The sequence below is a fragment of the Sporobolomyces salmoneus genome (genome assembly GCF_050403485.1).
Source record: "Sporobolomyces salmoneus JCM6883 DNA, S_salmoneus_JCM6883_v1_ctg1, whole genome shotgun sequence".
Lineage (NCBI taxonomy): Eukaryota > Fungi > Basidiomycota > Microbotryomycetes > Sporidiobolales > Sporidiobolaceae > Sporobolomyces > Sporobolomyces salmoneus.
Window position 1 is genome coordinate 200,149 of NW_027481162.1, and position 14,199 is coordinate 214,347.

The window sequence follows — 14,199 nt, forward strand, 5'->3', positions numbered from 1 at the left end:
GGGAAAGAGAGACGCGGATAGAGAAAGAGAAGCACGATGAAAGAGTGATACAGGTAAAAGACACCAAGAGCCGATCAGACCTTGTTTCAGCTACAGTACTCCACTTCAGATCTTCTCCTCTTTTCCATCGGAAGCAGCCGGCATTCCTCCAGGAAGACCATACTCCGGCGTCGATCCACCCTGCCTGTGTTGTTGCTCCGATTCACTCGTCGTCGACCTCGCGGATCTGGCTCGTTTCTTCTCTTCCCGTGCTTGCCTGACTGCCGCTCGGTACTCTTTGCGAGCTTGTTTCGCTTGTTTGTGGAGGAGTCGAGACGTTTCACGGGAGACTGTTGCATCCGCGGGAGAAGAGGCGGAAGGAGCTTGAGGGTTCGAGGGATTGACCGACGAAGATGCAGTTGAGGAGCGGACTGATTCGGCTGTGTTCGATCCCGAAGGAGGTTGCGCGTTGTCTGTTGCTGCAGCAGAAGGACGAGGAGTGTCGTTGCTTGTTGGGACTTGATCGAGTTCGATATCTTCTTCTTCTCCTCGAGGAGTCGAAGCACGGTTGACCGCCTCCCTGATCTCATCCCTGAACCTAGAACGTTCCCTTTCAACTTCTTCCCTCAATCTGCTGAAGTCTCCTCTGATCTCATCCGCTTCCCTTCGAACTCCGATCACAACATCCTTCGCGATTTCGGCAAATTCTGATCCCATTTGAACGAGAGATGATGCGACGAGCGGGATGTCGTCGAGAGAAGAGGCGGAGAGGATAGAAGAGAGACGAGAAGTAGGCGAGTGGGGAGAGGTAGGGGAAAGGGCAGAGGCGAGGGTTGAAGAGAAAGTGGACGAGCGAGTTCCGAGGGAGGCGAGGAAAGATGAAAGCGAATTCGGGAGGTTTGCGAAGGGAAGGGTTTCGTCCGAAAAGGAAGGGAGAGGCAAGTCGAGAGGATCGTCGGGGAAAGAGACGGGAGGCGACGAAACCCTTGAGGAAGCGGCGGAGGAAGAAGATGGAGGAGGGAATTCTTTCGTAGCTTGTTCGCAGGCGAGATCAGAGGTGCTGGGGAGAGGCGTCTCGTCGGGATCTTCGAACAGGAGGGTTGGAGTCGTGGGTTCTTCCTCGAGAGACGAAGAAGCGGTCTGGGAAGTCGAGAGAGTTTCATCCGCTTGAACCTGCGTCCATTCCTCCGCCTGGTTTTCTCCATTCTTGTCCTCGACTTCTTGTCCTTGTCTCGGTAACACTCCTGGTACGGCTGCATGGGTTGCGACTGGAGAAGCCGACTCGACAGTTTGCGAGATTTGCGATTTCTCAACGACGGTAGCGGAGGGAAGCGCAGTGGACGTCTGCCTCAACTCAAAGCGAAGGGGTGTATGGGCTTCTTGAGCCGAGTGCACCAGCTCTTTGAGCTCTTCGTCAGATGACTGCGCAAGATCAAGATGAAATGTCAGCGGCCGCTGTTGAGACGTCGAGAAGCGCAGGAGGAGACTTACGAGAGTGATCAGATCCCCATCCTCATCTTTGTACACCAGTTCAGCCGGTCCTGATAGATTGAATCGATTGAAGGAGAGTTGAATGAGCGAGTCGCAAGCGGGGATAGCTTCAATCGGGATGAGGAGTTTGCGGGTGGTCGCAGAAGGTGCATGGGTGATTTTGAACGTGATTATGTCCCCGATTGGCATTTTGGTGTAGGAGAGGTTGGAGGGAAGGAAAGAGAGCAGCTCTGAACCGACCGCCACTTTTTCTGAACCGCTCCGACCTCGGCGACCGGGCTTTCACACAAGTTTTGCTTGCGTGGTCTTTCCACGTCGAAGTTCCACAACGTTCTCGAAAGCAATGGAAGGAAATAGTGAGAGTCATTACAAGAAGTACTTCTAACGTCCACAAAGTTCCCGCTCCCTACTCTCGCTCGCTTTCCGTTTCACTTCTCTAGTCTCCTCCGTGGCGACCTGGAAAAGAGCTGGTGAACTCGGTCGCGAGAGCGATAGACCCGAGACGCCACTCTGTTTGCGGTCGCGGGAGAACGTCCTCGTGAGATCGGAAGAAATAGGGGAAGGAACGCGATCGAAAGAAATGGGAAGAGGGTGAAGAGGCGGGAAAACGGGAGAGACTGGAGAAGAGAAAGTCGTAGACATGGAGAGGGGATGACGATGAGGTGGTAGGGTAGTGGTAGTAGACACAGGAGGTGGAGGGTATAAAGGTGAAACGATGGGTGAAGGTAAATTTGCGAATGAAAATGATGATGCTGGTGCTGAAGTTGTCGGGGGTATATCGTAACTTGGGGTATAATGAGACGGATTATCCGTTGAGATGGACATCGAATCTTCTCCTCCTCCGTCTGCTTCGTGCGGATCTCGACGAGCTCCTCCTTCTCGAATTTTCGCCTCTTTCTGACTTAATGCCGCCTTTGCATCTCGCCGGGTCATCTCCCACTCCTCTCCCGGCCCTTTGTAGTCTCCGAATTGACTCTCTCTCCATCTCCTTCTATCCTCCTCATCTTCCCCTCCCTTGAGCATTCCTTTCGATCCGTGAAGAAACTCTGCCGGACCTTCCAGCACGACTCTGACTTTCTCCCTCGGATCGAACGCCTGCGAGTCGAACACGAGCCGAATCGATTGATACAAGTAGTATTTCGGCTCCTTCTGACTCCCTCTCTTGAGAGGTGGAGAGCAAAAAGTGAGATGAATCGCGAATCGTATCGTTCCTTTCGCATCTTCCCGTTCGACCGAATAACTTTTCTGTCTCAGGAACGTCCTCCCTCCTCGCCCGTTTCGATTCAGACCTTCCAAGTCGTAAGGCACTAAGAACGGTTTGAAAGCGGTTTGGTTCGAATTCTTGAGTACGATTTGAACCTGACCTCGAACGGGAACTTGATATCCCGGGAACCTTGGGAGTTTCGTGGCGGTAGTCGTGGAGGGTGAGAGGAGAGAGATGAAATGACCTTCGAGATCGACCGTACCGACGTAAGGGCTCGTTTTCCGATCTTCTTTCGACGAGTAAAAGACGGCACCGAAATCGACGTGCAGATGACTCGGACATTGCAACTTCGTCGGAGCGTCGCGGGATCCGAGGACTCCGATTGAGCAGACGAAAGGGAGGGGTTTCGAAGGGAGAGCTGACATTCGACCGGAGAGTAGCGAATTTTCGAATGAACCGACGAGGGAGCCAAATGGAGGATTGTGGAGAGAAGCTGAAGATCGTCGGCGGCGATGGGAAGAAGGGATCGGAGTCGTACGAAACGATGAAGGGGGAGAAGCAGGATATCGAGGCAACAGGAACGATTCATCCTCGAGCATCGAAGAGAAGCTCTGCGCGAGTGGTGAAGAGCGTGAAGGAGGAGATGTCGACCATAGACCGAGTGGAGCTGATACGATCCTCCTTGCTGTTGGAGCTCGTGTTGTTGATGAATTCGATCCGTTTTCCCGGTTGACCCATTCTTTCAAGCTTCCTCCATCCGTACTTGATCCTGAGGTAGGGGAGCCTATCGCTGGAGGTAGCAGGTCGGTAAGTGGACCATCGAGAAGGACGGCTGGGTTATCGGAAGCGGGAGAGAACGAGGAGGAATGGGTTGGAGGGGAACGAAGATTAAACGAATGAGCGGAGGAGGAGAAGGAAGAGGTAGGGGAAGCGATCGCAATAGGTGCTACTGGTGAGTCGGCATCGAGAGTCGCTGGATCAGGGAGAGAGAAGGGAGCTTGTCGAGTCGGACGACCTGCAAAAAAAGGAGAATTGCACACAGATCAGCTCGTCGCTCGCACGACACCATGCCTCTTCTTGAGCTCTTCTCCGAACACTAAGGTAGTACGTAGCCCCTGGCCCTCAAGGGGTCGTTCCAATGACCTCACGCAGCCTCCTTCCCTTTCTCTTTCCTTCAAACGAGAATGTTAACTCACCTTGTGGCTGGTTCCAATCTGACGGTAGTTCGGCAGTTTCCTCTTGCATTCACCGACGTATCTGATCCGGAGCTTGAGGAGTCGAAGTGAGGGGGAGAATCGGAGATCAAGATTTGAGTGGACGGTCACGGGGGACTAGGTGCGGACTTTGGTTGGTTAAGCGTCTGTACTTGAGTCTTTTAGCGTTTTGGGTAGATTCGGGAGTGAGAAGAGCAGAGTTAAGCAGTTTCGCTCATTCTCGTTCCCAATTTCGGGTCGAATTTCGCAGAATCAAGGTATCTCGATTCGTGCGTCGACTCGTCTCGACGCGGCAGTCGAGACCATCTGAGCCAGGGCGAGAGCAGCGCGAGCGTAATTGTGCAAGATTTTTCGCAAAGGAGAATGTCAAGTTGTTGTTTCGCAATGAGCAATTCCCTCGACTGTTCGGTTGCTAATCTACGTTTGCATACTCTATGTGCTCACGGCGAACACTTACATACGCACCTCAATGTCGGTTCATCCAGTTCAGCATCTCGTTCAGGACGTTCTGCCTTCGTTCGTCGTCTTTCTCATCTCGACCTTTTCTCAACAGGATGTGCTGGTAATCCGGGAATAGCTTGATCTCCTGAGACCACAACAACACGTCAGTCAGCCAGACAAACACCAAGAAGTATCGAGACCGGCGACTCACCTTGTCGGTCGAGGAAGCTTCTCTGAACAATTTCTCCGACCCTTGGTACGAAGTAACACGATCCCCTGTCCCATGACAGATGAGGAACGGAACTTTGAGATGGCTCATCTTCTCATTAACATCGATCAACCCTTGCAGAATCCCCAATCCCGTTCCGACTCGAAGCTTTCCATGATACGTTTGAGGGTCACTCTCGAATTGTTGCTCGACTTGCGGATCTTCAGAGTTCTTACCTTTGTTCGCGGCGGCGAGAGGTAGTGCGCTCGCGAAGGAGGAGATGAGACGAGCGACGAGTTCGACGATGAAGGGAGGTCGAGTTTCGGGAGAGACGGCCAACATTGGACAGAGGATCATTGAGCCAGCGATGGAAGGCCGGAATGATTCTGTTACGGGGAGATCTGTGTCTATCGGTGCACCGTATTTCCTAGGAAGCGTTTGTGAAAGTTTCAAATCGACGTCGGGAGAGTGAGAACGGCTTCGACGACGCGAGAGAAATGACATCTCAACGTACAGACACACATAGGCTGCAGTAAATCCTCCTAGTGATTGCCCGGCAATAAACGTCTTTCTCGCTTGAGTGAAGGCTCCCCCCGCCTCACGAACGAGATGCGAATCTTGAAGAGCGACGTCTTTCACCACGGCGTAAACAGCGTCGACAAGAGCTTCCATCGATGGACAGTGGACGTGGATACCCGTAGAGCGTCCGTGTGAGGGAAGATCAGGTACTACAATACGGTACTGAGGCGAAAAGGGTTAGCAACAAAACCCGGATTGAGCGAAGTTCGCGATAACTCACGCCCTCGTCGAGGAATTTGGCAGCATGTACTGCAAACTTTCCACCGAAATCGTTGATACCGTGAATGAAACAGAGATCGGTATCTACTCAACCGAAGCGAGTCAGCGAATTTCGTCTTTTGCGAGAAAGCTCAACCCTTTCGCTCCGTCCCGAAACCCGGACAGCGGACTCAGCTCACTTCGATCTTGTACACCTTGCTTCGGTTCCCAAACTTGATAAGCTACCCATTCATTCTTCGATCCGTTCAAGTAGACCTTGCCGTCTCGATGTTTGTGGTTCAATCTCATCTCCTGTTCTTCCGGTGCACGCGGAAGAGCTGATCGACCATAGGTAGGATCGCTAGGTTTCAGAGGGAGTAGTTGGCTGAGGATTGACTGAGTCGAAGAAGGAGAAGGGATGCTGTAATAAGCGGCTTGAGATTCTGGCGGTGTCCACATCGGTCCAGGTCGAGCTGAGTGTATCGCTTGAGCTCAGTAAGGTATCGGATCGCAACGAATAAGGTGGAGGAGAGGAAGAGAAGTCGTTCAACTTCTGCAGGAGGCCTAGGAAGCTCCCTCTCTTCTCCACTTCACATGGCCATACGATGAGTCCACCGGGAGCTCAACTCTCGTACGAATCACTACCTGCCCCGCCAGAACTACACGATCCCGAACAAGAATCGATTCTCGGTTCGCTCAAACGCTTCTTCGTAACCGCTCCTCATCATCAATCGGCTCCCACTTCGACGACTTCCACGACTGGCGTAACCTCGAATACATCAACTCCACCAAGGGAAGCATCTCCAGCTCGACCAACGACTCCTAAAGACGCGTCTCAACTCCCTTCCGCTCATCAACAACTCTCGGCTCTAGCTTCTGCTGTACGTCAACCTTCGAAATCACCAGTAGAGCCTAGGCAGAAGGAAGAAGAAGGAGGATCACCAGACCCGAATGCGAGCGGGATCACACTCCCGAATGGGCAGAAATACGTTCGTCGTTTGAGACTTTCGGGAGTGACCCCTTCTGTCGGGGTCACCGTTCAGAACTCGGATAGAGGAGCACTCATAACATCTGCGACGTCGAGGAGTTTGGCGAATGGGGAAGCTGGATGGCAGACGGGTCCGGGAACGACAACAACGAGCGGAGGAGGAGGAGGAATGAACGGTTCGCCAACGACGAGTGAAGCATTCGGCGGGTTGACGTTCAAGAACCTATCCTCTATACCTGGATTCCCGCTGAGGGGTGAACCGGGAGAAGATGCGAAATCGGCTTGGTCAGTAAGCACTTCGAATAACGCTTCTCCGACGGTCGTTCAGATCTTCCGAAGGTTGCAAGGAGAGGTGAGTTCTCAGTTCTCTCAGCGAAGGGTATACATCTCTGATAGATTCATTTGAGCTCGCAGGGTTTATCGCAAGAGTATTGGATGAAAGACGAATCCAGCAAAGCTTGCTACGATTGCGAAACGGTTTTCACAGTTTTCCGTCGCAAACATCATTGTGAGCTCCTGCGTCTTTCTCTCAATCTTGTATCGCTCCATACTGATGACTCTCTCGTCTCCGTAGGTCGTATCTGCGGTCAAATCTTTTGCGCTCGATGGTTCGACTCAGTTTCCCTCTTCGAAATTGCAGAAGAGTTCTTTCTGACTGACACGACTGCTCGCTTCTGACAGTGCTGCACACCTCATTCCGTCGGCTCGATTCGGTCAGCAAGGCCACATCCGGGTCTGCAACCTGTGCTTCAGCAAAGCAGATCATCACGCTCGACAACATCCCCATTCGCATCACCATCACGCAACCGACGACCCTCACTCAATTCTTCCTCCGTATCCTCCCTCTTCCGCTCAGTATCGACCCTCGTACTCTCGACATCCGTCTTCGATCAACAACAATTTCGCTCCTCGAGCTTCGAGACCTTCTTCCCTCTACCAATCCGTCTCGTATCCAGCTTGGGAACACGGCGCGATTGAATCGATACCTCAGGAGGAGGAAGACGACGGAGGACCGAGTAGACCGAGATCTCCCGCTGCCGACGAGGTGAATGACGACGAAGAGGAAGAGAGAGACGATTCTCCTCGAGGGAGAAAGAGTCCGATGAGCTCAATGAGGATCCAGCAAGAAGAAAGAGAAGCTTCGAGAACACGAGGAGGAGGAGAAGATGGGGAAGGACCTGAAATGGCGTACAGTCCGAGTCTATCGGCTGCGACGGCTCCGTTTAGACGAGAATTGGCTGAGGACGATGAAGGAACGAGGGATAGAAGTAACGGTGCAAACGATGATCGGGAACAAGAAGAGAAGGAACTCGACGAGGCGAAGAATGGGTTGGGAATCTCGATGCAGATCAACGGATTAGGTCTCGACATGGCGGAACGACCTGGGAGAGATGTCGCACCGATGACTCTCGAACAAGCTCTCGAAACCGGTCTCACTTCTTCGGCAGTAGCTCAACGACGTGATTCTTTCACTCGCTTCTCTCGACCTGCTTCTCCCTCGGTCCTCAATTCTTCGACTTCGTCTGGAATGCGTCAATCTCCTTCGGTTCCTCCCTTCAATCGATCGATCTCTCGCTTGTCTCTGTCAGTACCGGATGGACTTCGACCTCACTTCCCTCACCTCGTCCCGGAAGAACCTCATCAAATTGGACCTTATGATCTCGCATTCGAACCTCCCGCCGACATTCCTCTCTCGGACTCGGCTCTCCTCCACGTTCGAAAGATGATTCAACAGGCTCTCGTCCGGGAAGGCGTACCGAATGCGAAATCTTGGGAACCCGTGCTCGAACGATTACTCCTCGAAATGAGCGAAGGACCGATTCCGGACGTGCACGCTGGAGACGCTATGGACGTTCGACGTTACGTTCGCATCAAGAAGTTACCGGGAGGTCGACCAAAGGACAGCGAATTCATCGACGGAGTTCTGTTCACGAAGAATCTCATGCACAAGAAGATGTCGCGAGACATCGAGAACCCTCGAATCGCCGTTGTGACTGAACGAATCGAATTCGACCGAGCGGATCACCACTTCATGCCGCTACAGAATCTGATCGATCAAGAAAGCGAGGCTCTCTACATGAACGCGAAACGAATTGCCGACATTCGTCCTCACATCGTCCTCATCTCCGGCAACGTTCCTCGACTCGCCCTCGCCCACTTTGTCGAACGGGGAATCGCCGTCGCGAGGTACGTCAAACCGGAAGCGATAACGGCAGTCTCGAGAGCGACTCAGGCGACGATCATCGATTCGATGGACATTCTCGCGAGTCAACCGGAACTCGGAAGGTGCAAGAAGTTCCGGGTACAGACGTTCGTCCACGAGCAAATTCCGGATGGGAGGAAATCGTTCTTGAGGTTCGAAGGATGCAAGCGAGAATTGGGATGTACGATTCTTCTTCGAGGTGGATCGATGGATACTCTCGCGAAAGTCAAGAAGATCGTCCACATGCTCTCACTCGTCGTCTACAACGCGAAACTCGAAGGCTATCTCTTCTACGACGAACACCTCGACCTCCTCGCTTCACCTTCCGACAACTTCCCTTCTTCGGCGTCTCCTCCGCTCCCCCGCTTCGAAACCCTCGGTGAAGATCCCTCTGCTGCGACTGTCGAACCCGAAGACATCAAGAGTCGACTCATCACCGAAACTCTCGATCCCTACCGCTCGACTGCGCTCTCTTCCTCTTCTCTCGTTCGCTTCCCTCCTCCTTATCCTCTCGTCAGAATGGCCGACGAAGATCGACACCTCCGAGAACTCCGAGATACTCGAGACGCCGACGAAACACGAAAAATTATCGAGGAGGAGGCAGCTTCTCGAGCTCAGTCGATTTCGGCGGGATCCTCTTCGACCTCCCTTAGCAGCACTCATCAACCTTCGATCAGTAGCGTCCTCATCGATGCCGTCAACATTACTCAAGCGGATTCAACTCGCAAGATCCTTCAGAAACCGGAAGACGTCGCGAAATTGCAAGAAGTCGCGGACGCTGAAGAACGATATTCGGAACGGTTCGTCGTCTGGAACGAGTATCGGGAGAACAATCACGACAGTCTGAAGCCAGAAGATCATCAACGTCTCTTCATTCTCGAATCCCTCCTCTACGGCAAACCCGACGAACCGAAGAAAGTTTGTAAACCTCCAGCGATCGTCGCCGTGACATTTTACGGCTCGGAGGATCTCACTATCGGTCAATACATACACCACCTCGTTCGCGAGTTCTCTCAAGAATGTACTTCACCATCGTGTCACGAACCGATGAGCGAACATTCTCGCGTCTTCGTTCACGGCGACTGTCGAATCCAAATCTCTCTCGACCGATACAACCCATCATCGCCTGAAGAAGCTTTACCGCCAGGAGTGTTCGGTCTCCAGACTTCGTGCGAACGTTGCAACTGTCAAAGTCGGTTGACGAGAATGTCGAACGAAACTTCTCGACTCAGTTTTCACAAATTCCTCGAATTATCGTTCTACCCTTCGGAACGACTCGTCTGTGGAGATCAGAACTGCCCTCATGACGCTCACCTCGACCACACGCGCTACTGGTTCTTCCGAGGAGCTCGAATCACGATCAAGATGGAACGGATCGACCTTCGCGACGTTGTTCCTCCCCCTCGAGTCGTCAAAGTCAAACCCGATACCCAACTCCTCCTTCGAAATTCGGAATACGAAGTCGTGCAGCAAAGGACGAAATCATTCTTCGACTCGGTACAAACTCGAATCAACGCTTTCAGACTCGACTGTGTTCAGATTCAACGACTCGACGAATGCAAGGCTGCTCTCGCCGACTTCTCGAGTCGATGCGAAGCAGACCGACGCGCGATTCTCCGACTCCTCGTTTCGGCGTACGAACAATCGCAAGAAACGAATGGAACCGAAATGACTGGAGTGAGACGAGCGTTGCAAGAAAAAGTGGTTCAGTTTGAGGCGGATTGGACGATCTTCGAGAAACGAGTTATCCTTTCAGAGCAAGATTCGAGGAGGTCGAGCAAACGATACTCGCCAGATTCCGTCTTATCGCTCTCGCCTGGAAGGAGGAGCGTCTCGGGTAGTCTACCGCCGTCGATCGAAGTCGAGGAGGAATCGATGATTTCTGGGAGTGAAGCTTCGACCTCGAATCCGGAAATGACGACTCAACATCCGATGGACTCGTCTGCCGACTCTACCGCAACGATCGGACCTCCCTCTGATCTCGCAAACCTCTCCCCTCTATCTCTCAATCCTCCTGCTCTCCCTCTCGGCGACGTCTCTCCTACCTCTCTGTCTCCCGTCGATACGTTTTCTTCGCCGACTCTCGATCTAGGGGCTTCGACTTCGACAGTCAAACCCTCGGCACCACGTCTCGCGGTGCCTTCGGAGAACAGCGATCTCGACATCGAGAGCGACTCGACGATCTGTGCCGATTCTCGCTACCCTTCGATGAGCGGCTCTTCCTCACCTTTCATTCGAAGGCAACCTAGAATCAGCAGTGAGACGAGTCCGGGCGAGGAGAGTGAACCGGAAGAACAACAACGACCAGTAATTCGACGGAGAAAAACGGGTCAACTCGTCGGCGAAATCATTCAGTCGTTCGAAAGCGGTTCGATCGGTAGGAGCGATTCGATGAGGAGCACGAAGACGGCGAAATCTCCCGATCGCCCTGCGCTTCGTCGAGGTCACACGGACAAACCTCGGTCGACCAAAACTCGTCCACCAGGTCCTTACACGCTCTCTGATGGCGACAACAGTTGTGAGTACGCTTTCGCTTTGTCCTGATAGACGCGGCTTGCTCATCTCCCTCTTCTCACAGACGCTCGCAACGTCGGAGTCTTCCATCTTCTCGACAGCCCAGCGGCCTCGAAACCAACTCGAATCCCGATCTCAACTCGTCTTGTCAAGAAACCAGGGCAAGGTAGCGAAACTGGAATCTCTCCGCCTGGTTCCCCTATCTCGTCAAGACCGGCTTCAAGAGCCTCGATTCGAACTGCTCCGACCAAATCTTTCTCACGAACTCGCTCTCCGGCTTCTTCTCGACCTCAATCACCTACGCTCCTACGTGGAGACGGTCATCGTTCTCCAGCGACTTCTCGTTCACGTCCAACCTCGCCAATCGCCTTCAGATCTCGTCCTCCTCTCAAACCGACCGGATCTTCTCGCTCGACGATCAAGGGCAAAGCGGCAGATCGGGAACCTCGTGTATCTGAGTCGAGTGATGCAAGTCGAGCACCGAAACCGAAACCTCGAGGACTCGGATTGTCTCGTCCGACTGCGAGCACGACGAATAAAATGGTTGGACGTCGAGTCGTTTCGACGGGAATTGGACGTGTCAAGCAAATGTCGAAACAATGGGAAGGGTTCGCGGCGAGACAAGCTCAACGTAAACGAGCTCGACCCGTCATCGCGACTCAACCGACCGTGCAGATCTTTACGAATGTTCGAGACGCGGCGAAGGAAGATTCGGACGACGATACGCACCACTCTCACAACGAATCGGATGGAGCAGATGACGAGTTCGACAACGACCAAGATGGAGGTGAGAAAGAGGAGGAGGAGGACACGAGTGATCGAGAGGATCAACAGCAGCAACAACGAGGTCGATCCGTTTCTTCGAAAACTCCTCCGAAAACAGATCCTGAACAACTCGTCTCCTGTTCGACTCCGAACGTATCGATGGCCGATATCCTCGCTCGCTCTCTTCACCACACTGGTGCGAACGAGAACATCGGGATAGAGACTCCCGACCCTCTAGCTCAAGACCTCGACTTGCTCAACCTCAGACCCGATTCTGCGATGTACGACTTGAGCAATTTCGCTTCTGATTCCGACTTCCCTTCGTTCCCCTCCTCTCCAATGATCGGCAGTCACGCTCACACGCTACCTCGAATGTCGGAAGGAGAATCGAGCGGTACCGACAAGAGCTCGTATTTCCGTGGCTTGCTTAACAATCTCTTCCTCTTCCGAAACGGCGAGTTCTCTCAGTTACAATATCCTCTGTGAGTGTTGTCTCTTCTTTCTGATCTCCTCACGCTGTCTGCTGATCTTCTTGTCGACTTGACAGTTTGCCCTCGGAGCATCTCTTCTCAGACAACCCTATTCTCCTGCGAGACGATGAACCAAGTTCGATTATCGCATTCGCCCTCAGCTCGAAGATTTACTCGCAATCAGTCGAGGCGACAAAACTTTCCCCTGCGACAAAAACCGTCTCTCGACCCGATCCAGCTTCAACCTCGAATGAGCCACCTCTTCCGACGATCGAAGACGTCCTCCGTCAACCAGATGAAGCGAGTTTAAGGATTGGTAAGCAGACTAGTCTTCTTAGTTTTCGGCCGTTCACCGTGAGCTTAGAGATTCTGCTGGTTGCAGCTACCGAGGACGCTTCACTCAGTGCGAGTTGCAAGATCTTCTTCGCCGAACACTTTGAAGCTCTACGCCGTCAATGTGGATGTGAGAAACAGTTCATCGAGTCCCTCTCTCGATGTTACAAGTGGGATTCAGCCGGAGGGAAATCGAAAGCGGATTTCATGAAGACGCTCGGTGAGTTGCTTCAGTCTCTACCCACACGAGCCGGCGGTGGAGCTTGACATCGTGAGACGCACAGATGATCGATTCATCGTCAAGCAATTGTCGAGTTGGGAGGTCGACGTCTTGTCGAGTTTCTTACCGGCTTACTTTTCCTATTTGGCGGATTGCCTCTTCAAGGGTGTAAGGTTTTGATTCAGATTAGCTCAGTACATATAACTTCGCTAATCTGGTCAAGACGATACAGCAACCTACCGTTCTCGCCAAGATTTTCGGTATTTATCGAATCAGTTTCGGAAAGAAATACAAGAATCTCGATTTCCTCGTGATGGAGGTGAGCATGAACGCCATCTTCTGATATCTGTGGCTCCCAACTGACGACTTTCACCCACCCACAGAATCTGTTCTACGGAAGGCAATTGAAACAGATCTTCGATCTGAAAGGTTCGACTCGAAATCGTCGAGCTGATCAAAATAACCCTGTCCTCCTCGACGAAAACCTCATGGAGAGTGCGTCACAACTTTCTCGTTACGGCAAATCGTCCACGCTGATTGTATCTTGTGAACAGTCTCGCTCAAGACTCCGATTTACGTTCGAGAAGAATCTCAAAACTTCATCCGTCAAGCGATTTACAACGATAGTCAATTCCTCTCAGATCTCAGTCAGTCCATCCCTCTACCTCCCGTTCTTGATATCAATTGGTAGCTAACTGAGAGATTGAGCGCAGATGTTATGGATTATTCTCTCGTGATTGGGGTCGATTCTTCGAAACAAGAATTAGTAGTCGGTATCGTCGGTCAGTTCTTCAAATCCCGCTCACAATCGAGAGAGTATCTGCTGAGTTGGATTCGAATCGTTGACAGATTTCATTCGAACTTATACTTGGAACAAACGAATCGAAAGTTGGGTCAAAGAGACGACTTTTATCGGTGAGTCTCCCTCTTTTCTCCATCATCGCGCAACTCTACTGACGAGTGAAGTTAATGAGTAGGCGGAGCGTCGAAAGCGGGAGGACCGACGATTATCACTCCTAAGCAATATAAGATGCGATTCCGAGAAGCGATTGATGGTTATCTCCAGCTTGCAACTTGCCCTCTCTCCACTCGTTTTCCTGCGGACTTGTGCTGACCACTTCTCTCATTCGTGCCTTCGCAGAGTCCTTCCCCGTGGCTATCGGCAGAATCGTTAAGAACTCTCACTTCTGGAGTTCGAAACATCGTTCAACCACCTCAATCTCAATCTCAACAATCCGCTGCTGAAGCTTCGGACAAAACCTCTAACTAGATTTTATCTTCCTCTCTCTCTCTCTCTGTCTCTCTCTTTCTGTGTGTTCCTACTATTTAACCCTGTTTTTTGATCGTTGTAAGAAAACTTGCAAGTTTCTGCGAAGAACGAAAGAGAACGAG

At 52.2% G+C, this 14,199-nt stretch overlaps 4 protein-coding genes across 4 annotated transcripts; 1 reads left to right on the forward strand and 3 right to left on the reverse strand.

The window, feature by feature from the left end:
- Positions 1–105: 105 nt before the first annotated feature.
- On the reverse strand, positions 106–1,659 carry JCM6883_007373 (PB1 domain-containing protein; the record flags this gene model as incomplete). Its single annotated transcript, XM_076628204.1, has 2 exons — positions 106–1,401; positions 1,471–1,659. 2 exons carry the CDS (start codon positions 1,657–1,659, stop codon positions 106–108), a joined length of 1,485 nt encoding a protein of 494 aa, XP_076491605.1.
- Positions 1,660–1,851: 192 nt separating this feature from the next.
- On the reverse strand, positions 1,852–3,919 carry JCM6883_007374 (uncharacterized protein; the record flags this gene model as incomplete). The annotated part of the gene is made up of 2 exons (XM_076628205.1): positions 1,852–3,689; positions 3,871–3,919. 2 exons carry the CDS (start codon positions 3,917–3,919, stop codon positions 1,852–1,854), a joined length of 1,887 nt encoding a protein of 628 aa, XP_076491606.1.
- A 435-nt stretch (positions 3,920–4,354) lies between these two features.
- Positions 4,355–5,773, reverse strand: JCM6883_007375 (uncharacterized protein; the record flags this gene model as incomplete). Its single annotated transcript, XM_076628206.1, has 5 exons — positions 4,355–4,474; positions 4,541–4,964; positions 5,052–5,278; positions 5,337–5,419; positions 5,515–5,773. The coding sequence occupies 5 exons, from the start codon at positions 5,771–5,773 to the stop codon at positions 4,355–4,357; spliced, it is 1,113 nt and encodes a 370-aa protein (XP_076491607.1).
- A 146-nt stretch (positions 5,774–5,919) lies between these two features.
- Positions 5,920–14,077, forward strand: JCM6883_007376 (uncharacterized protein; the record flags this gene model as incomplete). The annotated part of the gene is made up of 15 exons (XM_076628207.1): positions 5,920–6,654; positions 6,717–6,810; positions 6,877–6,910; positions 6,984–11,023; positions 11,084–12,266; positions 12,332–12,570; positions 12,637–12,807; positions 12,872–12,975; positions 13,040–13,126; positions 13,191–13,302; positions 13,362–13,454; positions 13,521–13,589; positions 13,657–13,722; positions 13,785–13,876; positions 13,949–14,077. 15 exons carry the CDS (start codon positions 5,920–5,922, stop codon positions 14,075–14,077), a joined length of 7,248 nt encoding a protein of 2,415 aa, XP_076491608.1.
- Between the last annotated feature and the right edge of the window lie 122 nt (positions 14,078–14,199).